Source organism: Strix aluco, chromosome 9 (assembly GCF_031877795.1).
Source record: "Strix aluco isolate bStrAlu1 chromosome 9, bStrAlu1.hap1, whole genome shotgun sequence".
Lineage (NCBI taxonomy): Eukaryota > Metazoa > Chordata > Aves > Strigiformes > Strigidae > Strix > Strix aluco.
Genome location: NC_133939.1, coordinates 17,152,622 through 17,178,912, shown reverse-complemented (window position 1 = coordinate 17,178,912; position 26,291 = coordinate 17,152,622). Strand labels below are relative to the sequence as shown.

The 26,291-nt window shown below is 51.5% G+C and overlaps 2 protein-coding genes across 3 annotated transcripts; both read right to left on the bottom strand.

The window, feature by feature from the left end:
- Nucleotides 1-3,467: 3,467 nt before the first annotated feature.
- Nucleotides 3,468-13,542, bottom strand: TMEM44 (transmembrane protein 44). The gene is made up of 10 exons (XM_074833920.1): nucleotides 13,472-13,542; nucleotides 10,689-10,812; nucleotides 10,405-10,498; nucleotides 9,946-10,118; nucleotides 8,934-9,474; nucleotides 8,679-8,804; nucleotides 8,105-8,209; nucleotides 7,634-7,792; nucleotides 4,744-4,900; nucleotides 3,468-4,198 (listed from the first exon to the last, which is right to left on the bottom strand). Exons 5-9 carry the CDS (start codon nucleotides 8,937-8,939, stop codon nucleotides 4,754-4,756), a joined length of 543 nt encoding a protein of 180 aa, XP_074690021.1. The 5' UTR covers nucleotides 8,940-9,474; nucleotides 9,946-10,118; nucleotides 10,405-10,498; nucleotides 10,689-10,812; nucleotides 13,472-13,542; the 3' UTR covers nucleotides 3,468-4,198; nucleotides 4,744-4,753.
- Nucleotides 13,543-13,564: 22 nt separating this feature from the next.
- Nucleotides 13,565-25,856, bottom strand: LSG1 (large 60S subunit nuclear export GTPase 1). Of its 2 annotated transcripts, XM_074833918.1 has the most exons (14): nucleotides 25,742-25,856; nucleotides 25,535-25,652; nucleotides 25,129-25,249; nucleotides 24,478-24,564; nucleotides 23,526-23,612; nucleotides 21,366-21,426; nucleotides 20,479-20,655; nucleotides 18,776-19,201; nucleotides 18,381-18,482; nucleotides 17,417-17,560; nucleotides 16,982-17,105; nucleotides 16,257-16,336; nucleotides 15,434-15,607; nucleotides 13,565-14,107 (listed from the first exon to the last, which is right to left on the bottom strand). In XM_074833918.1, exons 1-14 carry the CDS (start codon nucleotides 25,820-25,822, stop codon nucleotides 13,928-13,930), a joined length of 1,962 nt encoding a protein of 653 aa, XP_074690019.1. In that variant the 5' UTR covers nucleotides 25,823-25,856; the 3' UTR covers nucleotides 13,565-13,927. The 2 variants fall into 2 exon arrangements, with proteins under 2 accessions (XP_074690019.1, XP_074690020.1); XM_074833919.1 differs by lacking the exons at nucleotides 25,129-25,249; nucleotides 25,535-25,652; nucleotides 25,742-25,856 and adding an exon at nucleotides 24,706-25,100.
- Nucleotides 25,857-26,291: the final 435 nt, after the last annotated feature.

Below are 26,291 nucleotides of genomic sequence, written 5' to 3'. Positions count from 1 at the left end.
ACCCTGCTGACCCCGGGGATGTCCTGGTTCTCAGGTCTCAGAGAGCCACTTTACCCCTTGGACTGTGGGCCCAGCCCAGACAGAGGCCTCCTCTCACCCTCTGCCAGCCCAGCAAGGACAAAATTAGCCTCCTCTGCGTGTGTGCCGGGTAGAAGAGCCAAAATTGTATCTCAGGAAAGCATTATTGTACTCCACGAGCCCTATCTTATCAGGGAAAGGAAAATGGGACTTTGACAAATTGCCTCTGTCATAGCTGGGGTAAGCACATGATTTTCAGTAATTGCCCACCGGCTGCAGCACTGCTGCGGCCACTATTGTTCCCGGCCCGGCGCTGCGCCATGTGGGGTCCGGGCAGCCGCGACCCTCCTGAAGGTGAAAGAGCACGCAGGGCCCCGGCCACGCTCGCTTTGGCTGCGCCCTGTACATTGTGTTTGCAGGTGGGGATCCAGTTGAAGTTAGATTGATCCCTTTATCAGGAGCCTTCAAGTGCTGATAAGGTGACATCACCCTGGAGCAGAGCGAGGACTTGAACTCTTTTGCAAGGGGAGATGGTTATCAGGGGCTCTTGGCAGGGCCGCGCTCACTCTTCAGCCCCGCAGCTGGAAGCAGAGCCACCCTCTGAGCCTCTGACACGATAGGAAGGATTTGTTTTGCTTTGCACAATGGTTGCTCAGATCCTGTCCAACAGTGGTACCGAGAGCAGTGCAGGACACTTCAAAGGCACTCAGCTTCACGCTGCCACGGCACCAGGGACCCAGCGTGGCCCGTGGCCATCCTGCCCCTGGCACACTCAGCCTGACCCCAGGGGCAGCTCAGTCCCTGAAACACCAGCTGCAACAGGAGGCACGTGGTTCTCAGTCCCGAGGCAAAGAGGATCATTGCCTGAAGAGTTTATGTCATCTCACCTGGAAGCCCAAGAGCAGCCCACAAGCCCATCTCTGCCTGCAGCACATCCCCGCAGGGAGGAGAGCTGGTCATTCCTGCCTTCTCTCCACTCCTCGCCGCTTCAAGACCACCCGCGGACCAACCCCAGCAGGGCTGGAAGGGCCAAAAGAACCTCCTGACTGGGTCCAGATACCCCACAAACCACATCCCCTGGCAGAGCAGGGAGCAGCAGGCGCTTGGCTCACCTCTGCCATAAGCCACTGGGCAGGAGAAGACCCAAACAGCAATTGTGGTGGCTATTGGGACAGCCAGCACAAGCCCACAATGACGTGCCATGGGGAACGCTTGCCCGGCCTGCTCAGTTCACCTGCCTCGAGGGGTAACAGCACAGGGGCCATGCCGGGGCCATACAGCCAACCTCATTGCTCATGCAACGCGTGGCTGCAGCAGGTCTGGCCTGGCAGCAGTGCTGGGAACACTCAGGCACTCTCTGCATTAGGAAAACCTCTTCACCCTGACACGTGTGACTGGTTGCTGGTGGTGTGATCTCCATCAGAGGTGCTGGTGCCAGTGGTAGCTCCCCAAATACCCCAGCAGAAGAAGCCAGTGAGGACTACAGGGAGCAGGCAGAGAGGTAACAGCAAACCACGCTGCACAGATGTGCAACACCTGCCCAGTGTTACAGGGCTTTGTGCCCTTTTCTGCTCTGCTGCCGGGTCCTGCTTCCCAAGGCAGGATGAAGGGACAGACTGTCAGGTGCCTCAAGCTCACAACCGTCGGATCAAAGCTGCTGCTGTCCTGATTCCTGCACGTCTCCCCATGCCTACAGATCAGCCCTCCCCTTTCCAGAGCTGGGCCATCAGTGTAAAACCAAAGGAGAAAAAAAACAGGTGGACTGAATACAAGATCTGAAAGGGCTGAGACCACTGATCTCCCCTTGCTGCACCCCGGGGCAGAGAGCAAGTGCAGCCGCTGTGGAGCTGCAAACCACAGTAATGTGTGATGTGCCCAAACCCCAGCACCCTCCAGTGCAGCTCCTGTTTTTGCTCGGGTCCCTGAAGCCTGCAACATCCCTTCCCACAGCCTGAGCAAACACCACCGCACCCTGTGCAGGACCCCCCACGAGAAGGGAGCAGGCGCTGCCCTGCCAGGCACAGCACCCATCCCGCTGTTGTCTGAAGTTCAACTGTTAACGACGGGACACCAGAGCAGCCCTCGGGGCAGACCAGAGGCTCACCTCTGGGGCCAAAGCTGAGCAGGGCAGCGCAGGGTGACCTCCTGCAGCCCACCCTGCCACTCCCAGCAGCCACAGCCCGGGGGCTTCCTGAGCCAGAGGGGCAGCCCTGGCCTGCCTCCCTGAACTTCTCTCATCATTCATCCAAGTCTCACTGCCCAAAATAGCCCACAATGATTTCCGCAGTTAATTTGGGCCTTCTCTGAGCCTGCAGGCTATAATCTAAGCTTGTCTCTGGCCAGCTTCATTTCAGACCTCCCTGTCCCTGTACTCTGAGACACAGCATAGGCACTCGTTCTTTCTTTTCCTCTGCTGGATAGTACCCACCCCATCACATCCCCTCTTTGGGACAGGACACCTCTTCAGAGACTCACCTCCATCCTTACTCGGATGTCATCCATGCCCCTTGCTCCTCTTCTCGTGGCCTGCGTAGCTCCAGGCACTTTGGGGGATGCCCAGCACGGTACACACACCGGCAGGGCACAGATTCACTTGAAGCACTTGCCCTAGCAGCTCCCAGACAGCACCGTGGTCCCATGACCAGCCTCCTCCCTGTCCCTGTCCCCACCACTCTGCCATGCAATACAGCCTGTCACTCTGTCCCCCAGCCACTCAGCAGTGCTAGACCCTTTCAACACATTCCACCACCAGCTTTGGGATGTTCATACACTCGATAATTATGTACCACTAGCAAACGTTGTGGCCTCCCTTCCCTCAGCTCTTCCAGAGCATTTGAAGTAAGATTTCTCTTGTCAGTGCATAAATGAAGGACACGGATGGTCCCATGGGATGGAACAGGAGCAGGCCAGGTTACCTGTTGCTTCAAGACTCATTGCAAAGCATCGCAAACACGGCTGCCCGCCTCACCAGCTCGGGAAATCCCGGCTCACGCAGACATCCTCCTGCACTTTAGAAAGCAGCTGAGGTGCCCACCCCACCGTCTGCAGCGGAGACTTTTGTTTCACTTCGGGTTATCTTATCGCCATAGGAAAGGCAATACAGCAGAAGAATTTCCTTTCCTTTATGTTTCCAGCCTTTCCATTGTCTGGCGTCTGGATTTCTGAGCCTCCCCACTCAGCAATTCACTTAGGCCTTTGGAAACATGAATGCAAGCACTTATCAGCAGGAGCTCTGCAACGGCTCTTTTGCTGCTGCAGGCAAACCAGGCAGGGTCTGGGTGCCCCGGGGCCCCATCTTCACCCTGCTAAACCTCACCAGTTAAGGAGACAACAGGCATTTTCCACTGCCCGAGGCAGGTGCCAGCTCAGCTGTTCACCTGGAGGGAAGGCAGTGTCAGGCACCATAGCTTGATGAGACTTGACCATGATTGAAACACCGTGGTCTCCCATTTCTTTCTTCCGTCCAGTTTATTTAGCTGGAGCAGAACCCAGAGGCCGGGGCAGGATATGTGCCATTGGGAAGGAGGGACAGCTACAAGCCACCAGCGCCTCAGAAAAGATCGTGGGAGACAGCATCAGCCCAGGGCTATAGCAAAGGCTCTTCCCCTGATGTGCTCCTTGTAGGAGCCACCACCACCCATTCTGGGCAAAGAGCTAAGCTCCAGCTGCAGGGAGCAAGTTGTGCTCTCCACCACTCTCCTGTGCAGGAAGATCTTCTCTTCCCCTGTGCTCTGTAACAGAGAGGAGCAGGAGAGCAGCCAGGCAGGTTCCAAGTCCCCATCCTGGATCCTCTTGCTCCAGCCGAGTGTCCAGGCCACCCAGGGCTTCCCCTCCAGCATCCTGGGGCTGGGGCAGCAGGGCACAGCACGTGGTTTTGAAAGACACAGATGACGTTTGAGACAAAGCAGTGCTTCATGTGCAACAAATCCATCACCATGGGCTGCGGTGTCCTGGGGATCCCCGCACCGCAGCTGCAGCCTCACCAGTGCACAGGTGGCCCAAGGCACTTGAACGTGCCCAAACTAGCTGCTCACCCCTGACCTTTACATGGATTCCCGTGTTTCTTCATCTTCGTCTGGTCTGCACCACACATATTTTGAGTCACTAAATCATCCCAGGGCAAGAAATTCACCTCCACAATGCAGGAACTGGCAGCGCTCTCCTTTACAGCAGCCGGCACCTGATAGGCAGACCACAAGCGATGGGTCAGTCCTCCACATAGAGCACTTAAGACATATATAACCTTCCAGGTGGGTTTCTGTCTCGCTGGTCCCTGGTTTGCAGTGCTAGTTCAGCAGTCAAGGATGGCCAGAAAGCATGGCAGCCACCAGCAGGAAGCCACAGTGAGGACTGTCCCTCTCTCCTGCCTCACTGGGCAGTTCAGCAGGCTTCAATTCCAGAGTCTGCAGAGCATGACTGGGCAGGGCTTGTAACCCCCAGTGCTGGGGAAAACACCAGCCCAACCAAAAGAGGAGACTGCTGGGTTTAAACCCAGCCATGAGGCTGCACCTCTCCCACAGACCCAATTCCAAGGAGTGCAGCCAAAAGTGGCGGGGAAGGGGGATCCCCACACCCCTTTGCAGCAGGACAAGGGTGAAAGGAGATGCTGGAAGCTATCACTGCTCCACCCAGGCAGTGCTCTGGGCACAGCATGGCAGGGCAGCCTCTGATGGCACCCCAGAGCTTATCACCTCTCCCAGGCCCAGGAGAGCCCCGAGGAATCACCTTCTGCTGTTTACTGCTTGCTCGGATGGGAGGATGGGTGCTCAGGGCATCTTGGAGGGGTTGCAGGTTGTGCAAAGGTGCCTGGGCACAGCACGGAGCAAGGCTGAGCAGCAAGGCTGGGCCGGCTCCACTGCACCATCATGTCTTCAAAGTCCCACTGTGAAGAGAAAGGAGCAGGCAGTGCCACAGTTGGGTGTGAGGAGCCCTGGGCAGCACTGCTCCCTGCAGGGAGCAGGCACAGGATCTGCACCACCTCTTTCCAGAAAGGGGAATTGGTTATGTTTGAAACTAGAATGTTTCTGGTTCTCTCTTTCACCACAACAACGCAAGCAAAGCTCAAAGCAGAACAATGCTGGTTTCCATTTTTCTCATGTGCTTCCCTCCCTGCCCAGGCAACGTGAGGAGATCACTCAGGAACACATGGGACAGTGGCTGAGTGAGACGTGGAGTGTATCAAGAGAGGGAGAATCCATTTTCCCGGGGACCCCCACAGCAACAGCTCCTGAGCATCCCCCCGGCACTGCCATGAGCACAGCCAGTTCTGAGAGCCACCGAGCAGAGACAGCTCTTGTTAAAAACCCTGTGAACCCCCAAATGACGCTTGGGCTGGCTCACCAGTGCCAGCCAACACAAAGGGGCTCTGCAGAGGCTTCCAGCTTCCCTTTGCTCTGTGCAGGCAGAAAAAGCCTGTCTGGACTGCAGGAACTTCCCGTCAGGGACACAACGATGTTTCTGTTTCTTTGCCTCAACTGCTACGGCTCCCAAGTGACAAGGGGCCGGGGATTAGAGGGGGACATTTCCAGGAGGGCAAACACAAGTCTGCTCCACCCAGCAAGCACAGCCCTCCCGCCCTGACACCACCCATGGGACAGACCCTTTTCCCACAGACACAGCAATAAAAAACACTAGGGCAGAGTTCCTCTGACTCAGGAGCCCAGTTTCTTTTCCTCTTGTCCTCACCACGACCTCTCTTCATGTCCCAAGAGGTCTTGGGTACCTCAGGCATTTAGCCCTGAGGGATCATACTCTGAGGCGCCCTGGGAAGGCAGCTGTTCCCTGCCTCTTTCCCAACAGCCCAGTGATATTTTTCCCCAATATTTTTGCTGCAAAAGGAAAAAAAAAAACCCCACACCTCAAGAAAAAAGCTGGACCAGAGCCACCACGCAGCAGGGGTAGAGCACTGAGCTGCTCCTCACAGATATGTGGGGTAGAGGAACATGCTGGGGCCGGGCAAGTCCATAAAGGTCACCGGAGCAGGGAAGGAGGTGTGAGCAGAGGTGTGTGGGGGGGTGTGGTGCGTGTGAAATTGCTTCTTACTTTAAAGCAACAGTGTTTCAGGATAATCAGGATAATTAGGAAAGAGCTGCTTAACTTTGGTAGAAAGAGCCTGAGAGGCCCTGGACATAGCTCCTCACTTGCCAGGGCAAGAGCCGCTTTTCCCACCATGGTTCTCTTGACCATCTTCTTGCACAGGCTGGCTGTAAACAGTGAGATCGTGTGTGTGTGGGGAGAGGCCCCGGGGACCTGCACCTCTGCTGGGATCCCTGACTGGAACAGGACCCAAACCTGCTGAGCTGGGGACGCCTGCCTGCAGTCAGGGCTGCTCCCCTTCTGCCTTGGAAAGGCCGGCCCCTAACGGCAGGAGAGAAGGATTTCAGCCTCCTCCATAGAACTAATGAAGTATTTTTGGACCAGGCAGTGACTGCAGAAAGCTGGCGAGATGTATGCGTGGCAGCCCTTTGCTGCAGGACTCCCTGGTGCAAAAGTCATCATCCCACCCATCCTTGAGCTGAGATATCAAGAAAAGATCAGAGACACCTGACCCTGACAGCCACATGGAGTGGTCTGCAGTAGGGTGACAGACAAAGGACTTTTTTGTGTAGTGCTGGCTCTGCCAAGCTGACGGAAGTGAGGCTCGTACCTCACCTGCCACGGACTGCAGCGTTAGAAGAGCCACGGCACCCCATGGCAGAGCAACTCAAGGATTTGCAGTCAGTGAGTGCATCCTGGCATCCTCCTCACTTGCTCACCCACGATGCTTCCATTTTCAGGAACAGAGTAAAAAATATTGCTCTCCCCCAAAACAGACTCTGCAAAGCACATTTTCTAGTAGATGGATGGCCTAGGCAACAGCTCTGACATGCAACAGCAAGTCTTGTGTGTGAAGGACAGCCCCAGACTTCTGGGCCTCCAGGGCAGAACTGGTGCCAGTGTTGCACCAGGGTGACCTGCACTGAAACTCTCCTGCAGCCAACAGCAGCAGCCTGAGTAGAAAAAGTCCTTAGGAGAAACTACGCAAGACTACCAGGAGGTAGCAGGCAAGCTCTGGAAGGGTACGAGTCTTGCCCCTCTCCTGATAACAACTCTGCTAACTAGTAGACAGACAAAAAAAAGAGAAGGGCCAATGTAACACCACTCAGAAGAGCCCTGTGAAACCCCCTCACTTCGCAGCAGCTTCTCTGCAGGACCATGTCAGCTGCAGCTCAGAGTAAAAAGACCTTTGAGTGAGCCTGGGACAACCTGGACCTCATCCTGGCTCCAGCCTTTTCAGGAGCAGCCATGGATGGGAACTCCCCAGGCAGGCAGGCAAGGCTGAGAGCGGGGCTGGCACACTTGTGCAAGGGGATGCAGAGATGCTGTGGTGGTTCACCCACACCTTGGCAGAACAAGCTAGTCTCCATGCTCTTTTTCTGAACTCTGCTCTGCAGAGCAGCCCATGCACCTCAGCAGCATCCCAGGCATTGCTCTGGGACAGATCTGTCCGAACAGGCCCAGACTTGGCACCAGGGCTGTCACCTTAAGGGGTGGATGCCTTAACGTACATGCTGCAGCAGGGCAAAGCCCCAAGGGAGAAGAAACAGCATCTTAAGAGCCAGGAAAAGGCACTGACCTCGAGCTCTGAGTTGATGGAGGTAGCATCAGAGGAGCTGGGTGAGGAGAGCCCAGGGTGAAGGGCTGGGAGCAGGGGGCAGGCGGGGGGCTGTGGCGGCACAGGGCCTGCTGCACCCGTCTGTGAGTCCCCGGGCAGCCTCGCCATGCCGTAACCAGTCTGGTAGGTGATAGAAAGCAAGAGGAGGACATCAAAGGGAGGGGGACATCACTGGGGACAGCACCAAAACCCAGCAGTCTTGGTATGCACACAGCGCCTCAAGACTCACATTGCAACAGCATCTGCAAGCTGCTGGCCTCTCCCTGCTGTGCAGGGCAGCAAGGCAGATGCATTCACTCCCCCAAATCTGGGCACACCCCCCAAATTCATCTGCAGAGAGCTCATCCTCTGCCAGAGGTGCAAAAGCATTCCTGACCCCCCCAGATCCTGCCCCAGCCCCGGGGGGTGCACTGAGCCCTGGCAGTCTCTCACCTGCTGCACCAGCCTGATCATCAGGTCTAAGCAGTGGCTGGTTGCCACCATCCTGGGCCCAGACCTAGGCTTTGGAAACATGTTGAGCGGGGCCCACTTTGCATCCTGCAAAGGAGAGTGAGCCACATCAGCTACAACCAGGAGAGCTGCGCCCACGCCACAGCCTGCACCAAGGGGCACAGCTCCCATCCCCATCCAACAGCAGTACCGCTCCAGCCACACCACGAACTGGGGACCTGGGTGGGTGCAGGATGGTGCTGAGCTGACACATCTGGGTCCTGCAGCCAGATCCTCCCCACTAGCCTCCCCCCTTGCAGCAACGACTGGGGCCGAGGAAGCATCTAGGAGCTGCACACCAGTGCCAAGCTGCTGCCAGGGAAATGCACGTGGCCCTGCGGTGAGGGTGATTTTCCCAGTGCCAGCCATGCCCTGCAGCATGCTGACCCTCCATGCCCCTCCTCCACGGGGCCCCGGCCCCCAGCATCCCTCCACCCTCCCCTGGGGAGACAGAGCAGTAACACTGCCGAGCAGGGCAGCTCTCCTTTCTGCCCTTCAACCAGAGAAAGAAAAAAACCTCTTCTTCCTCTGCTCTTCCATCATCATCCTCTCTCTCTCCAGCCAGGAGGGCCCAGGCATCAGGGACCTCTGGTACAAGCTGCTGGCCTGTCTGGCTCTTGGCCATGCAGGTGATGAAAAGGAGCTGAACCCCCATTAAGGGTATTTCTGGAGTGACAGCGGAGCCCCCTGCCCATGCCAGTCCCACAGCCCAGGCACCATCCACCTCCACGTCCCAGCCGAGAATCCTGGGAGAGAAGCTAGGAAAGGATACAGCCATGTCCAGTGCAGCTGAGCCCAGGGCGATCAGGAGCCAGGGCAGGGCCCTCAGGATGTGCCCAGGCTGCTGGTCATGGGTGACAATCGCTGCTGCGTAGAGGACGCCGGCTGTGGCCGAGCTGAGGGTGGCCCACAGCCACCTCCACGTGAACGACTTCCCCCTGCACTGAGCAGCCCAGAGCCTGTTTTGGAGACACAGACCCCGTCCCCAGCCGGGGACACCACCACAGCCAGCACGGGAACCCTGCACCCTGCTGGGAAGGGGGCTGCTGTGCCAAACCCTGCAGTTGCCCTGAGGACTGAACAGCCGGGAGGGGCTGTGAAGAGGGCATGGGCACCCTGCATCCCCCCAAGGCTCTTGCAAGGGGTCGCAGGAGTCACCATCATGGCTGGGGAGCCCTGCCTGGGACTGGGGGGCATAAAAGCAGCTATACCATGCAGACACTTACTGCTCTGGAGAGTGCGGGGATCCTGACTGTGAGGGCAACGAGGGCAGAGAGCAGTCCCAGGACAAAGCCCAGGGCTTCCCTGTTGTCCTAAGGGAGGGAGAAGAAACAGAGGAGGCAAAGGAACACCTCCATCATAGCCTGCCCAGAGAAGGGGTCTGGAGAGGACCCAGCACACATCTCCCAGCAGGAGCCCTGTCCCCACCGCCCTAGTCAGCTGTTCCAGAACCCCCTGATGATCCCAGGGACTTCACCCCACTCCTGCCAGACCAGAATTGCTGCAGTGTGGAGGGGCTGCCTCTCCCAGCCCCCACCCCCCGGGCTGCAGAGGCTGGTGTGGGTCTTGGGGGACCAAAGAGCACCCCTTGATGAGCCTTGGCACCCCAGGGACACAAAGCTCTGGGAAGCCAAGACACCAGCTTGGGCAGCACCAGGGTGGCGAAGGGGAAAATGCAACCAAAGCAAACCCACTGGTGCTCAGAGCCTGGCAGCTGCCTGTGCTCACCCAGGCTCTGCCCGCTGCCCACCCGGCCCTGGGGGAGTGATGAAGGGGCAGCTCACCTCGAACACTGCCCCAAGCAGCCTCCGCTGGGCTCCCCTGAGCTGCTCCCGGGACAGCCAGGGTCCAGGCGCCAGCAGAGACCTGCCAGCACCCAGGGACAGGGGCAGGGTGAGGGCGAGCAGACCATCCCGCAGCCGCTGCCGCCGCCTCCTCCACCGGCGGAGGGGCAGACCTGCATGGGACACGGGCTCACTTTCAAGGCATCCTCCTCAGGTCAGATTTTGCCCCATCCTGCCCTTGTGGGCTGCACTAGATCCCCCACTTCTCCTCCACCCCAGGGGCTACCCAGCCACCCCCTGCTCGCCCAGAGCACCATGCCACTACCCCAGGTGCTGCTGTTCCCAAGGTGCCCATGCCAGGCTGCCCAGCAGGGGCAGAGAGTGCTCCCAAAGCCCTCAGCTCGGAGCAGGCTGCCACCAACCTGCACCCATGGCAAGGAGGGGTATCTCTGCACACACCTGCTGGCCTCTGGGACTCAGGCGGGCATGGGAGAAAGAGGGTGAGCAGGAAGCGGACAACGTCAGTCACAGCCATGTAGGCACCTGTGAGGATCTGGAGAGAGACATGGACTGCATTTGCCACGCTGTCTTGAGCCAGGCTGCCAAAATCCATCCTCTCCAGGGCCAGCACCCCAGGGCAGGAGAGCAGCACCTCCACCAGGCAGGTGTGGGTCCCACAGCCACTGCCGAGGCTGGGCAGGGTGCAGGGTGTGTCCCCACCCCACCGCACGGAGTTTGCCCACCTGGATGCCGAGCTGACTGGCAAGCAGCGCTCCGACTGTGCTGCAGATGTGGCCCAGGAAGCTGTACAGGAGGCAGAGGATGGACACTTGCCGCCGGCCCTGCCCCGGGCACCCACAGGACAACCTAAGGCAGAGGGACAGGCTGCTCCAGCCACGCTCGGCACCACAGGATGTCAGAGCAGAGCAGCCCCACAGCCTCCCGCAGTCCAGCCCCGGGGAGTTACAGCGAGCAAGCGGTGATCCAGCACAGTGCAGCCAGTGTCCAGAGCCCCCAGGACATGCAGCCCGGCTCCCCGGCCAGGCAAGCCGCTGGCCAGGTGGCAGAGCCACTGTGTCCCACGGGCAGCGTCCCCTGCATGGCTGGCTCCGAGCGTCCCTGGGCAGGGAGTGCCACCACGGGCTGCTAGCACTGCCCTGCAGGTGCAGCACCCAGCACCACCCTCCACCCACGGAACAGCACCCAGCAGCTCCCCCGGGGCAGAAAGCACCACAGGCTGCTGGGAGCAGACTCCTGGTCAGACTGGGGCTCCCTAAGCTGGGCAGAAGAGACCTGGAGAAGAATGGCAGCTCCATCTCCTGCCCTGCAGGGAGGAGAATTGTAGTTCATGATGCAAGTGCAAGGTATCGTAACAGGGAAGATCAGCTTCAAACCATATCCCCAAACTGGCTCTGTGTTTCTGCTGCAGGTAACAACGGCCAGGAAAACAAACTGCCTGCACTATAAAGCAAAGTTTCCTAAAAGGGGAGGCAGACCGCTGGGGTGCTGAAAGTGCTGCTGATCCCAGAGAACAGACCGGAGCTGGTTGCAGCCCACACGCTCCCCCTACACACACAAGGCTCTTTAAGAAAACAGCACTCAAAAATGGAAACTTGCCTTCTGCAGAAAGCAACAGGAGCAGCCGAGAGGCTCATTCAGCAGGTGGCTAGGGCAAAGTACAATGTCTCCTTTGTGCAAACTCCTGACAACAGAGCAGTCCCCACACTGCCTCACGCCTGCCAGCTGCTCCTATGTGCTGTACCGAGCTGTCAACACGGCCCGGCCGGCATTCCCCGGCAAGGGTAGGGCAGGGCGGATGCGGTTCAGCAACACACCAAACCACCACAGGAAAGCATTAATTTAACCATGGTCCTCACTGGTTTGCCCACTGCTCAATAGCAGCATAAAATATTAAGAAGCCTTTATGTCCACAACTCTTGTTTATGATCCTTCTTCTATCGAGGCAAGAGTCCTTTAGCACAACGAGAAGCAGTTTGCATTTAACAAACATGAGCAAACGTTATTTGCTCGGTTGTATTTGCACTACCCTCCATTCATTCATGCAAACACTGCAAGTGGTTCAGCAGGTCTTGTGGCCAAAGGTTTCTGCAAGTAACAAGCAGAGTCACCCCAAGCCTCAGACCCTGGGGATTTCTGTTATTCACTAGATTTGGAAGGGGCTACACCAGGGCACAGCCTGTCCAGCAAGGAAGCTCATGGAGACCCAGCTAGCAGGAAAGGGCTGAGAATGCAAAAGAAAAAAGCTCAGTATGTGCAACATGAATGAAGAATTTAAAAAGCTTTGAAAGAAAAGAAATAGCATAGGAAAAAAATATTTTAAAACTGCAATAAAGGATACTCCACCTTCAATTTGACAGGTAATAGCTTCACACTAGACAGGCCAAAAAGAAATGAGTGCTTCTGAGAAATCAGGTCCCTAAAGTATTCTGAGGGACGAAAGCAGAAACCATCCCTCCAAGGAGGGTGGGGAAGCTTGATCAGAGACCAATTTGGCTAGGGCACAACCTCTTCAGGAAAAAAAGGCAAAAATCATCTTCTCTAAGAGAGCCAGATTAAAGAGTCTCTCCTGAGAATCTACTTTCTGCTATGGTACACTGACTTAAAATACCATTGACCATTCAGTATAATTATGGTTTAGTTTTACAGGTGGCAGGGAAGTATCTTCCCTCCAGTGATACAATTCAGAACTTTAAAGCAGGGTCTCCAGGGGAAGCAGGAGCCAAGGCAAGGGCTCTGCTGTCAGGGGACCCTCCACATATGCAGTGCAAATTGGCTCTACAGGACAAGCACAAGAAGGATCACAAAGCCAAAACCAGCTTGGTTGCACACCCCACTTCTGCTGTGGCTTTGCTCAGCAGTTGCTTTCATCTCTCCACCTACACTTAAGGCCTGGAAAGTACAAAATTACAAGACAGAAATCCCTTTTTTAGTATCAGAGACCAGTGTCATCCATTACTCTGCTTCACCACCTAAAAACAAAGCACAACTTGTCTTTGCAAGACTTTCCAGTCCTATCATTACTCCCTGTGCTGGACTAGGAATGAAGAGCACTGACCAAGTGCACAAATTTTCTCAGCAGGGCAACCAAGGACTAAATCTCACTTAAGTCTGACCCCAAGTGACTACAGTCTTTTTAGCATCAAATACTAACGTACTCATTAAAATCTGCCCTTATTACACTTCTGTGACTAGGTCAATGCCTGATAGGTCAGTGAGACAGAACATGACACCATAGAGGAAGTAAAGTCTCAAATATATTCAAGGACAAATTAGCACCAGATTTTTGGCCAGTCACACAGAGCTAATGTTTTAAAATACCAATGGGAAGTCACACAGCAAAACAACTGATACTAGCTCAGTGTGAAGGACATAAAAGCAACATTTTCCTTGCATGGTGTGCTCTGCTCTGCCTTAAGCTGGGAAATAGGGAGTAGTTTCAGTACTGGATTCTTCAGAATAGGGCTGGTATAGCAGAGAAGGAAGAGGGCAATAACGATCCTCTTACCTCACTAAAGTGTTCTGTCAAATCAACAAAGAAGCTTTAAAAAAAAAAAGATGAGCAATAGTGTCTCAATGTAACAAACATCACTCATTGAAATTCAACTGTTTAAAGATTTTAGTCAGTTTTACAGGGATTGCTTTGATCCCAACAGCTATAAAATACATCCTTTATGGAAGGAAAAAGCATTCCCACACGGCTCCATCTGCTCCCAGAGAAAGGATGTTTCAGCAGCAGTCAAACATATGGGCTGGCTTCCAGATAACACAAACGGCCAGGTCTCCTTTGTTCTCAGAAGGGATGAGCTCCAACTATCAGAGCCCATTCTTGTCCCGTGCCCAGGCCAATCCATAGCACAGAGCTCCCAGGTGAGCTAGTGATGCCCACTTATCCCCCCTGCCAGTTCAGGCCTGCAGGACAGTGCAGTCCCTGCCCTGGAAAGGCCAGATGCCCGTGCCACAGCTAAGCCTCCAGGTGCTTAGTGATCCTGCGAATTTTCTCCTTCTTGTTCCTGTTTCCGTGTTTTTTCCAGGGCTTTCCTACCACATTCCCAGGAGTGGGTGTAGTCACAGGCACGAGGCCGCTGCCGGGCCGGTATCCCATTGCAGCCCGGACCCCCTTCATCAGGGCACGAACGTTCTCCTGGAAGAAGAGACATAATCACCAGTGACCGATGAGAAGATAATTTCCACAAGGAACTGTGACATGTTAATAAAACCAGACACAGGCAAGCTCAAACCCATCAAGACCTGCTCAACCCCCAGCTCCAGAGTTGCAGGAAAGGTCACACCACGCAGCTGAGTCAAAGGCTGCCAGCAGGCTCCAGCTCTGTCTGCAGCCATGCCTTGCTGCGCCAGGTCCTCAGCGTCTACCACTGCAAGCAGAGGCAGAGCACCGACGGGACACCGAGCTCCAACAGACATTAGCTACAGTGCTAGGATTGATTCTCACAGTCTCTGCTTTGCACACAACAAATTGTCTTTGCAAATAAATCTGGCATCTGTGACAGCCAGAAACTAAAATAACTTGCTCAAGTCTGGAGTGTGGGTAGCACTGCTGGGGCTCACAGCTCGTGCCAGCACTTTGGGCAGCCAGAGGAAGAGTCTGGTAATCCCAAAAATTCTTTTCAGGTCGCAGTTTTCCGAAACAGCTCACTGTTTTTTGAAAAGGGCCTGAATTCTTGTTTCCAAATGCAAGACTATCTTTAGCTGTGCTGAAACAAACACTGTTCATATCCAGCTAACCAAGCAGAATGGATCACGCTATCTGATCCATTCTCTTCACTGCTAAACACCCTGTTTTGATCTTTGTCAGGTATGCAGACTTAATCAGTTACGGGTTTGACATTTCATTACAAGTCATTAATAATTTTTTTCAGTAGTGTAGAGTCAAAACAGATCCCTCTGTGACCTAACAAGAAGCACAGAAGTTAAGAGAAATTCCCATTTTCCATTCGTGAGATTTCTCAATTAGATTTTAAATCGCGGTCTTTTCATCTGATTTCAGATTCTGAGTCAAAACCACCATGTACTAAATCAGTTGTCTTAAAGCAGCTTATCACGACCCTTTAATATGTCATCTCAAGAAAGGAAAGTTAGTTTGAAGGACCTGTTAGTCCAAAACCATGTTCCTTGTCGGTTGTCTCACACTCCAGCCTCCTTCCTTGTCTGTCTTCCCAGTCACTCTCCTGTTTGCTCAAGATTGATGTTAGGCCCATGATGATGGGGGTCACCCCACTGACCTTTTAAAAGTCAACTATGCACAGCTCATTAGGTATCTTTCAGTCACCTAGGACATTCCCAGTGATTTAGGAGATAATAAAAAGAACAGAACACTCTCGGGTAGAAAGTACATGCAGATGCCAATGTCATATAACACCATTAACTCAAACCAGTACCCTCCATCCTCCAAGCTATTTTTCCAGTAACTATGACACACCAGTGCCGCTGTAAAAACTCCAGGATTTACCTGGTGGAAAAATGTTTTGTCCACCACATTTTCAATTTTTTTTGCTTTGGTATTCTTCTCAGGCTTCACCTGTCCACTGGCCTGCACGGTTCTGCTCTCTGGACATCTTTGATGATGGTGCTGAAAATCATTTGGGTCAATGCCAGGCGGTGGATGGCAATACAGCAGTTTCCCCTGTGAAAGCAATGGAATACAGTTATTACCAAAAAAACCCCCACAAACCTGAGAGATGCCCAAAGACGAATGAAAACATCTCCAGAGCTAAGAGCAGTCCTGGAAGCCCAGGGGCTCACACCAACAGACTATCAGTATACTTAATTTCTCCTCCCAGGCAACAACTGGCTTGATTTCTAAGTTAAAGGGCCATTCAACCTCTACTTCAAAGCACCATTTCCAGCTGCGAACACAGTGCAAAACTCCCAGGAGTACTGGAGGATAATATTAAGAAATACTCAACAATAAGTTGCTGAGAGGTGCTGTAGAAGCACACAGTATTACAACACTCAGAACTACAGTCTTTAGTGCCAAATACTGGTCTCACAATGGGTTTGTTTCCTGAACATCTGCTGCCTGTTTTAGAGATAGGATAATTTATTTAGCTGTCACCTTATTTTTAAGCAATCATCTTTTTAAGAGTAACCAGCTTGAGAAATTCCATTTATTCTTTTAGAACATAAAATTAGCCCAATTTAAAGAGTAGTTTAATATAAGGCAATTTTATCCAGAGAAATAGAATTCACTTTATTGTACTCCTTCATGCTCCAGTGAAGCCTTCAACTGACCACCTAGCAGGAAAGAAAACCCAGATGTAAATAGAACTTACATTGACATAGTCTTTTAACACATAACGAGCTGATCTCGGCTGGTCTGGCTGTCCATGTGCTGTCATAAAGCCTCTCATATCTAGAAGACAAATCCAAAGTACATTCTGTGTCAGTACAACAAGAGAATTAACACATTCTTCTCTGCTGCCTAACTGCACATTGGTATCCTTTCTCAAAAACACTCCCTTAGAAAGAGGCTTCTGTTGGGGAAAGCAGGGAAAAAAGGGAACATTGCTGACTGTAGAGGGACTGCACAAGCATCTGAGCCTGAGAGGAATGATGAGAGGTGACATCTCCCTATCACCAGAAAACCTGCTGGTTTTTTATTTTTGTTTTAAGGCCAGAGAAGATTAACTGCATCAGAGAATCAGACAAGGGAGATAAACCTTCGCTGCATTCTTCAAAGTCTAATTCAAGACATAGTTGATGGAAGGTATCTAAGGATGAGAGCATCACACCACACTACACAGACTGGCAGGGCACTTCAACATTCTCAACACAATCACTACATCTGGCAGACAAAACTTGCAAAGCAGCTCTGCAACATACACATGAGATCAGCTGTTAACAAAGACCCTTCCTGAGAGGCAGGGGCAAGTCCTAATGGGGAGGTTCAATGCATGACAAACCTGAGTTGGGCCTAACTTTTTAAAGTTCTCTTAAGGCTGTATTCAGGACCAAGCACACAGCATAGGCGATAGGTTTTAAAGGGATCATCACTCACATCCATATGCTGTTAGCAGCTCTTCAGCTGTTGGCTTTCGATCTGGATCCTCATCTTCCCTTGGCCTTATGATATTTATTCCATAGGTCACTTCCAAAATGTTTCGTGGGATATGCTGGCAAACGTAAGCTAGTGAAGGAAACCACCTGGTGATTTTCAGCTACACAAGTAATCTTGCCCTAGTCACTTCAAGAGCACACATTACAAATGACATTTGGATTTTGTCACAAACCGGAAAAACGGATGCAAGTCCGACAAGACAAAATTGAAATGAGATGGGGAGAGACCAACATAGCAGGGCTGTTTTATCCAATGCGTGTCCCCACTGCCCTCAACGCACAAGCACGTGTGCCCCTGGCAGGGCTGGAACATGCTGCATGCATACTCCAGATCCAATGCTTGCAGACACTCTCACAAACCCCATGCAAAGGATATTAGGGAAATGGGTGGGACATGGTCCCTCATCTGGTCTATAGGCAGAATTCCAGAACAAATCATTTCTGCCTTGGTAGAGATGAAAGATGGCATCACCAGACCAGGACAATCACATAGGCACAGGCCAGGCTCCACATACAGCGTCTATACAATAAATAACCGATGAGTTCACCAAGGCAAGTCAGTGTCCATGGAGGTAAAAGGAAGGAAAAAAAAAAAAAAAAGTCAAATGCATAGATGGAACAAGGATGCAAATGAGAATAAGCAGAAATTCTACCAACAGAGACATCTGCCCTGCTGGCCCCAGCCAAGGAATTAAGGAAATCCGATGTGGAAGACAGCAGCACTTCCAAGGTTCATAAATAAGGTGTCCAGATGGGGGCAGCAAGATCTTCAGCTCCCCAATCTGATGGGAAAGGAGAAAGCACTCCAGAAACCTTTACCTATGTTGGACCTTTTGGAACAGGTAGGAGATTGCACAAGTACAAATCCCACAATGCTCATTATAGGATTGGGGTTGCTACCTCAAAATTAAGAGCTTGATCTATATGAAAATTGTGGCATAATTAGACACTCACAGCAACGACTGCAGACAAGGATGTTTGAAAGCTTGACATTAAGCTATTCAGAGGAGCACTCACTTTTCAGAGGTTCTCTGCTCATGACTGATGTTGAAAAAAGAAAGGCCAAGCTACTTAAAATCAGGAGATAGAAAATATCTCTCATTGCACAGCAGTTCTCATGAGCGACTCTCAAACTATAGCAAGAGTTTGGAAGCAAGAACTATAGTTCCAAGATGATATAAATCAAGCCCACCCCCTCTCCAGCCTAAACTCTGCTGGGCAGAGCTCAGGTTGGCAGAATTCTCAGTGAGTCCACTTAGTTACAACTAGCTCATAATGAAGCTCTCTTTCACTAGGGAAAAAAACAAAAAACAAAAAACAATGTTCTTTGTTAGCAATACCTGAAAGTGTTTTGTACGGCCTGGCGTAGCAGACACTGACACCTTCTTATTTCCAAGGATTGTGTTGATGGTTGAACTTTTGCCAACATTAGGGTAACCCACCTAGATGACAAAGTGGAATGGTAACAGACAGGGTGATATCAGAAGACTGGCAGAGCTCTGACACAAAAGTACTGTAATGAAAAGTACTAAATAAATTAAAGCAAGCAGCAGGGAACACTGAGCTCCAGGAACTTCAGAATTAATCTTTGCACAAAACCATCAGTGATTTGTGCTTGCCAGTTTTTTTTCCCCTTACAGGAAGCCAGGCTACATGATGAATTTTCCCCCTGGAAGCCATATGGAATTAAAATTTAGATTAAGCAAGTTCCAGTTAAGCACAAAGTCCAACTCACCAGCCCAACATTAACTTCCCCATCCTTCACCCTTGGTCCATTGTGCATGGTTTTGAATATCTCCAGCAGCTCATTTCTCTGTACCAGATGGCTGAAGTTCCTGATGTTCTTGTTCTGCTCCTGCACTACATGTTGTACTGCAGCACCATCAGTCCTGCTTTCTATCCTCTCTGGGGCAACAGCATTTACTTTGTCCCCGCCTTCATCTTCAGAACAGGTTTGCCAGGCCTCCTCTTCATCATCTTCACAGTCTTCATATTCATCACTACTGTCATCATCACTAACCAGAACTTGATTTACAGTTTGCAAAGCATTGCCTGTGGATGTGCTTTCTGCACTGTCTTGTGCTGTGTCGTCATCTTCCTGACTGGAGCTTTCATCCTCAGAATCACTTGCGTCCTCTGCTACATCTTCAGTGCCTAGTTCCTGTGTGGACAGTATTTCATAGGTGAAATGCAAGGACAACACTAAGTCCTGCTGTTGACTGCAGTTGCTGCAGTGCAGTCAACTGTGTTTTCATCAGCCACATCCCAAGGAATGACAATTCACTGCTTACATCACACAGGGTTTTTTAGGGGTCTTAAGTAGGATGTAGAAACAACTAGCCTGTTTTAGGAGCATGACAAAAGTATTCCAGGAGGGATTGTCAGCTTCATTGTGAAGTCATTAGAGATTTCTTCCCAGAAGCACAACTCTGAATACGCACACGCCCACAGCATCCTTACACACAGCAGCAGCAGAGCCCAGCAATTTTTTTTTTTAAATTATCAAGTGTTCCTAGTAATAGGAACAAATGTAAATTTTTCACAATGTTCAGAACACAAAGCCATTTTGTTTCAGGTCTAAATATTTCATTAAAATAATTTCAAGCTGTCTTGTTTTTAGTCCAACTCTACATTTCTCCCCTGCAAACAGTTCACATTCAAGAGAAAGACCTTTTCCTAACAGTAGTATTTTGACCTTTCTTTTTAAAAAAGAAAACAGAACTAACACTTTCAGTCTTGCTTTTAAATCAATCTGTAAAAACATTTGATCCAAGGACTGTAAACCAGCTGAACAGCACAGGTATTTTTGGAAGGAGATATGGGATATTCCATAGCTGAATAGCAATGGCTGTAACTGGTGAACCCAGTAAAACCTGAAAGTGGCATCTACTGATAACACTAACTTGGGGCAGCAGCACAGTTTGTTCCACTGGGCAAAGAAAGGCTCTCGGGTACTTTAGGTTCTCTAAGAAACAACTCTCATCCCTGGGAGAGAAAAATCCTCTGTAAAGATAACTGCATCCCTCAAAGCATCCCTCTTGGAAAGGATTCCAATTCTGTCAATGAGTTAAGAGTTTGCAAACAGATCTACAAAGGCTGTTTCTGTAGGTCTTCATCAGTAGCCTTAAGGAAGAAATTCGCGTTCTAGTTCAGTATTATTTATCATGTCATTAACCTTGAAAGAGAAACTGCAAGCACTATGAAGAGCAACTGAATGGTGTACCACCTTTTTCACCATTTTACTCTCATCACTTTTGTCTCCAATTCAATCATTAAAATGCTGGTTTAGAGCTGTATAGGTCCTTAGAATAATCCTTCCCTGAGACAAGGACTGTGCCTTTCCTAGAAAGGTGCTCAGGCATATCACAAGCATAACAGCAAAGCAAGTTATCAGAGGCAGCCAGCACATACTCAGTTTGAACTGGTCATCTACAGTACCTTTGCTTCTCCAGACAGCCGTCTGCACTCTGCCAGAGCTGACCAGAACACCACCTTGACACCCTCCTTCTCAAAGAACCGTGCCCAAGCAGCCCGCTGCTCCTCACTCAGCAAATCTGCTTTGTTTATCAGGATCATGTTCTCCTTGTCATTGCCAACTTCCTTAACGTAACTTTCCTGAAGAAAACAAGAGAAGGATCAGTTTGTACTCTGGTTTGGACTCCTCCTCCCTGCAAGGTGATAACAGAGCAGCAAGACAAGTTACCCCATCCAGCTCCACGTGACTGTAGCTAAGTTTGCCATCCCCTGGGCTAGATGGGACTGGTGTTTAGCAGACAGCTACTAGAACAAATTGGAGCATGCAACTACTGCAATACAGACTGTTTCTAGCCACCCGTGCAAACACCTTGTCTGCTTAGAGCTATGACAAGATATATCAGCACCTCATAGCAGGAACTCTTAAGATCAACTATTTGAGCAATTTCATATCTCACTGATGCAGTGTTCTATAGTCCATCATCACAAAGCTGTCACTTCAATAACTCTTGATCCTTCACTTTCAGCACAGTAAGCCTCACCCATTTTTTTCCCACTATGCTTTTAAACAGAACAATTCCTTTAAGTGTGGACACTTCTAGTAGGTAACGAGGAGTGATATAATATCTGCAAGATAATGTCTGCAGAACTGCCTCTAAATCCACAACACCATGAAGTATCAAAAAACACTGAAGGAAAATAATTTGATGCCAGAATACTTGCATAAAGATATCCTGTTAAGCACAACAGCAGAACAGCTTCAAGGTTGCCAAATGTGTTAAACAAAAAATAAATCATAAAAACTCTAAGAAATAAAATAAACACAACATTCAAGAAAGTGGTTTACTTACCAGATCTTGGCATCTAAACAGAAGGGGGTTTCTAGCATCTACTATCTGGACTACAATATCACTGCAAAAATAAAAGAAAGCCCCATAAGTACCATTTTCTTAGCTTGCCTCAAAGAAAGCAGTGAGGCACAGCACATTACTCGCTTTTAGGATTTGCTTGGAATTTTAACTGTTTTAACTGTATTATCCTACTAAGTACCTTTACTGAATTAACAAAGCATGTCAGCATCCCACATGCCCCAACAGAGCCATGCTTATGCTACAAGCCAGTACTGCTGTACAGTATTTCTGCCTCACTTGGCTAATTCTCCTGTACAGCCAGCAAGGAGAAAGGAAGCATGTGGGCTTCACCAATCCATCTATCCTTCAGAAATGCTCAGCAGGCAGGAATCAGAGTAGTGGTAGTCTATCCCTTAGAATGTTAGTAAAAAATATGATAACACAACTTTATTTCTGTCTATTCTCATCCCCAAACTGTGGTGAGGTGGCTACAGAGAGGAAGAAGAAGTGGTTTTCCTAGACAGTGAGATATTCTGGAACACTGTTGTCCCCTTTGCATGGAGCAAGATGTACAAAGTCTCCCACAAATGACCTGCAGATTCTAAGCATTTGCTATCAGGCATTTTCAGAATTTCATTTGTGCTCTTGTCACAAAAAACACAGAAGAGTGAAAGAATAGTCTTCGACTCTGTGTTGCTTCCTCATGCAAGCAAGGCCCTGCAAGAGTGCTTTTAGGAAGTGTCTTCCAAATCCAGAACCCAGGTTACCACTTCTTATGTGAGCAAGACTCATCAGTTCTACATGCAAATTAAATGCACTGGCTTCAGATACCAGAGGCACCCATGCTTCTTTTTTCAAAAGGAAGGGGGGAAATTTAACTACAGCCTCTTCCACTAGAACTTCTCCAGGCAGGTAATTTAAAATACTGGTTGCCACATCCTGATTCTATTTGTTTGACACAGACTTCTGTTAACTCTGTTAACAGCTTCAGAACACCACGGGTTGAACGGAAGAATTTCAAGCCTCACTAGGCAGTTGGTTACATATTAAAAAAAATAAATAAATCAATAAATCCCCCAAGGGAATAATTTAATAAGCCTCATGGATACAAAGAGGTACTGAACAGTTACAGAAATTCAAAGATCAATATGAGAGAAAGCTGACACCACGGTACTGGGATGGGATACAGAGAAGTTACCAAATCAGACTGCTGGCAGCTAGTTTGAAGCAAACAAGAAAAAAAAGAAAGACAACAGATAAAATCATCTGGCAAAGTAAGGGACTGGACAACTTTTCCTTCAATTCTGAGACAGCATCCTTACTCTCCAACAAGAGCAGAAAAGCATAACACATTCCAGCCACCTCAAAACACACAATACACTCACACCGCACAACATGATACCCTATAGTGGATACTCCCGACCCAGCTCTCCCCCGGCCAAAGGCCAGCAGCACCCAGTACAAAGCCACTTCTGTGACAGGACCAGCTCACCATGACCTCACTGGTGAAGTATTTTTCAATTTTAGGAAGAATCAGACGAGATGATCTCAAACTTAATTACTAGTGAAATTAAATGCCCCAGTTAGATTAATGTAGCAGATAGCACTCCTATTATATTACAGCTCAGCAAAGCAAACAAAGCTATTTCTGTGATATGACAGGCTGTTGTCTTTTGTACACTGCTGCAATTTCTCTGCATGGCAAGAGGCCAAGGACCAAAAGGCTATTTCTTTCCCAATGTTATTTAGTTGATCTCCCTTGCCTCCTGCCCTGGAATGTCAGGCCGCAACTGTGTGGTTGAGAAAGAGGGGAAAGGGTTAATCTCGGCAAAAGATCTCAAAGACACATTCTCAAAAGAGGCCTCCCACACAGTTACTGGAAGAGGCAAGAGCAGCAGCATCTGAAGAATCATCAGACTGGCAGCAAACCACCTGCAGAATCGCAGTGCTGAGAGCTAGTGTGCACCACCATGCAGCTGCCCTTCCTCACGTCACGTTTTGATCACTTCAAAACAAAATCACTTCAGTGCTGATAATAAAACATTATTAACTGTAATTGTTTTTCCTGTGCTCAGACACTTGAAGCTTGACTCAAATGCTTCAACTCAGGAAAACACATTAAATGTTACTTTTTAAAAAGTGGATAGTGATATACTTTACCTTCTTTCAATGACTCTCCAAAGCTGACGCCAAAATTCCAAGTTTCGTTCAAATGGCGTTAGAATTAACTTTTTTTCTTCCTCGAGGCTAAGGCAAAATGGAAAAAAGACATTGTATTTGGCCCACATCAAGCAGTAAGTACACCACCAGTTCTTCCTTAGATCCAGGAGACTTTAGTTTCAGAGGGAGCTATCAAATCAGACTGATATAGTAGGTACTATTTCTGCTAGTTTTGCAAATAGATCAAGCACCCAGGTAAACTGGTGTCAGCAGCACTGGTTCAGCAGTAAGACATGGTTCCTGATCATGCCAATGAAGAAGTGGTAAATGATGGAAAGAGCAAAAACTCAAAGTCTGCTGTGAAATTTCAGAGCCACAGTAGTATATCAGAGAAGTTATCCCAAATGCCAGCAGTTATTACTTCATTGAGTATCACCTGGAAAACGTAACAAATTTGGGGATGGTAGCTGAAATGGCTCTATATAACCCTTGTTTCACTGTTACCACTGCCTGAATGACTTTACTCAGGGCAACTGTGTGTTCGCAGGTGTGAGCAGATAGCACCGAACCCTCCAGGCCAGCAGACGCAGCACCGGACCAGCACAAGCTGCTGTACACAGGCTGGCAGCACTGCACTCTATTCAGAGCAGCACTGTTGCTCTCAGAAGACACATTCACCACTTCTCCATTTCATAGGCAAGAGCAGAACATCACACTCCATCCTAAAGAATTTTAACTGTAAACAGTACAAGAACATGCACACATTAAAGAGCTTTGCAAAGCTCACCACAAGGACATGTCTGGACTGTGGCTGGGATGTCCAGCCTTCCAGAACAAGTACAGATTGCTACTGACAAGACATTAATTTCATAGGTCCAGCAAGGATAAATATAACTCACCACTTTCTCCAAATGCCACCAGTTACCTACCCAGACACAAGTGGCATACTCACTGGGCAAGCTGTCGCCTCCATTCAAGAAAGCTCTCTCTCTCAGCTTGCTTCAAGTCCTCCGCACTGGTTGTCCTATCCCAGAGTGGTCTGCAACAAGCACATTTTGGAGCAAGTGGTCAGAAGTAGCAGTTAGACCAGTCACATTACTGCAAAAAAAATCCATAAAGAACACAAGCACCACACGTTCAGCTACACTGAGATGGTTATGGTTCAGACATGCGTGTGCACCTGTTTTCAGCAGCTTTAAGTATGCCTTTTTCCATTGTTCCTTCTAAACTCCACCAGGTGAGTCCTGTCCACACTAGATCTCACAAAGCTGTTCTCTTGAGCTAAGATTTGTAGAGCATTTAAGATGGGGGATTCACCTCTCAGTCCACCATGCACAGAGCTCTGGAAAGGCTCACCAGGTGGCCTGGATGCACCAGCCCCAGCAGGGCCAGGCTTTGAGCAGGAACCTACACAATCAGGACAGGTGGGCTGTGGCTGGCAGCACCCGTGTGGCAGGCAGGCACCTGTGCTGCGGGTTACACCAGGTGCCTGCAGGCCAGGTAGTGGCTTCCCCAACCCCAGGTTTTGACAAAGCAGAGGCCTGTCCCCAGGCCTGCAGCCACTCAGCCCAGGGGGACCCAGGCCCGGCCCTGCAGGACTCACCTCCGCGGGATGCGCAGGAACTGACGGTTCTCCTCATGCAGCTGCCGGACACGCTGGGCCTCCTGGGCCGTGAGCAGGCCCGTGCGGCTCTGGGCAGACACGATCTGGATGTTCAGACGCTCTGGAGAAAGAGCGAGACCCTCACCCGACAGGCAGATGTCCCCAGCCCTGCCTGTCCCTGCCACCCCCCAGCCCTGGCTCAGGGCCCCATCCCCTGTCCCCCGATCCCGCACCCAGCCAACCCCGCCACCAGACCCAGGCCTACTCCCACTCCCCCATCCCAGAACCGGTCCTGCCTCCCCGCCCGGGTCCCCCAGACCCGGGACCCCCTCCCCAGCCCCTTGATCTCCCACCCGGCCCCAAGGTCCGCCCGCCCCGCAGCCCAGGACCCGGCCCGGCCGCTCACCGGCCACGAAGCGGGTACCGGCCAGCTCGGCCGTGGCCAGGAACTCCTCCAGCGGGCTCTGCTCGGGCGCCGATCGCAGCTCCGGGCCGCGCTCGCCGCCCACCTCGCTGGCGTGCCGCTGCCGAGACAAGACGCCGCCGTCAGCCCGGGCCGCCCCGGCCCCCCCCGCCGCCGGCTCCCCGGCCCCCCGGCGCCCCCTGGCCCTACCCACGAGGCGGTGCCGCGGCGCTCCAGGCCGCGCTGCCGCTGCAGGCAGCGGCCCAGCCCCGCGCCCTGCTTCTTGCCCATGCCGCCGCCGGAGCCGGAAGGCGCGGGGGGGCCGCCCCGCTTCCGCCGCCCCGACCGGGTTCCTCCGCCGCGCCCCGCCGCCTGCGGAGCAGCGTTCCGGGCAGGCGGGTTCCGGGCCGGCCCCGCGCTCCCCGCGCCCGCCGCCGGGCGGCGACACGGCACCGGCACCGCCGCCCCCCGTGACCGGTCCCCCTGTGACAGGCCCCTCCGCGGCCCACCCCGCCGTGACCGGCCGCCCCGGGCCGTCCGTGGCCGGCCCGCCTCTCCAGGGCTCCGTGCGCTCACGGCCCGTCCATCCGGCACACACCCACAGCTGCCCTGCCCGTCCGTCCACCCACCAACACCCATGCACGTCCTTTTGTCCGTCCCCACACTGCCCCGTCTCTCTGTCCATCCAGCCCCACACTACCGCGTCTGTCCCTCCACCCACCCCTACATTGCCCTGCCTGCCCAGCCACCCACCCACCCA

Coding starts and splice junctions, on each gene's coding strand:
- TMEM44 (XM_074833920.1), bottom strand. Junction 8,210..8,678: donor GAAGAGCAGAGGAAGAAGAG/GTTTTTTTCTTT, acceptor TCTCCTTTGCAG/GATGCAAAGTGGGCCCCGCT. Junction 4,901..7,633: donor CCATCAACTCAGAGCTCGAG/GTCAGTGCCTTT, acceptor TTCTCTTCACAG/TGGGACTTTGAAGACATGAT.
- LSG1 (XM_074833918.1), bottom strand. CDS start 25,822: ATGGGCAAGAAGCAGGGCGCGGGGCTGGGCCGCTGCCTGCAGCGGCAG. Junction 23,613..24,477: donor TGGAGGCGACAGCTTGCCCA/GTGAGTATGCCA, acceptor ATTTTGCCTTAG/CCTCGAGGAAGAAAAAAAGT. Junction 20,656..21,365: donor TGTTTAGATGCCAAGATCTG/GTAAGTAAACCA, acceptor TGTTTTCTTCAG/GAAAGTTACGTTAAGGAAGT.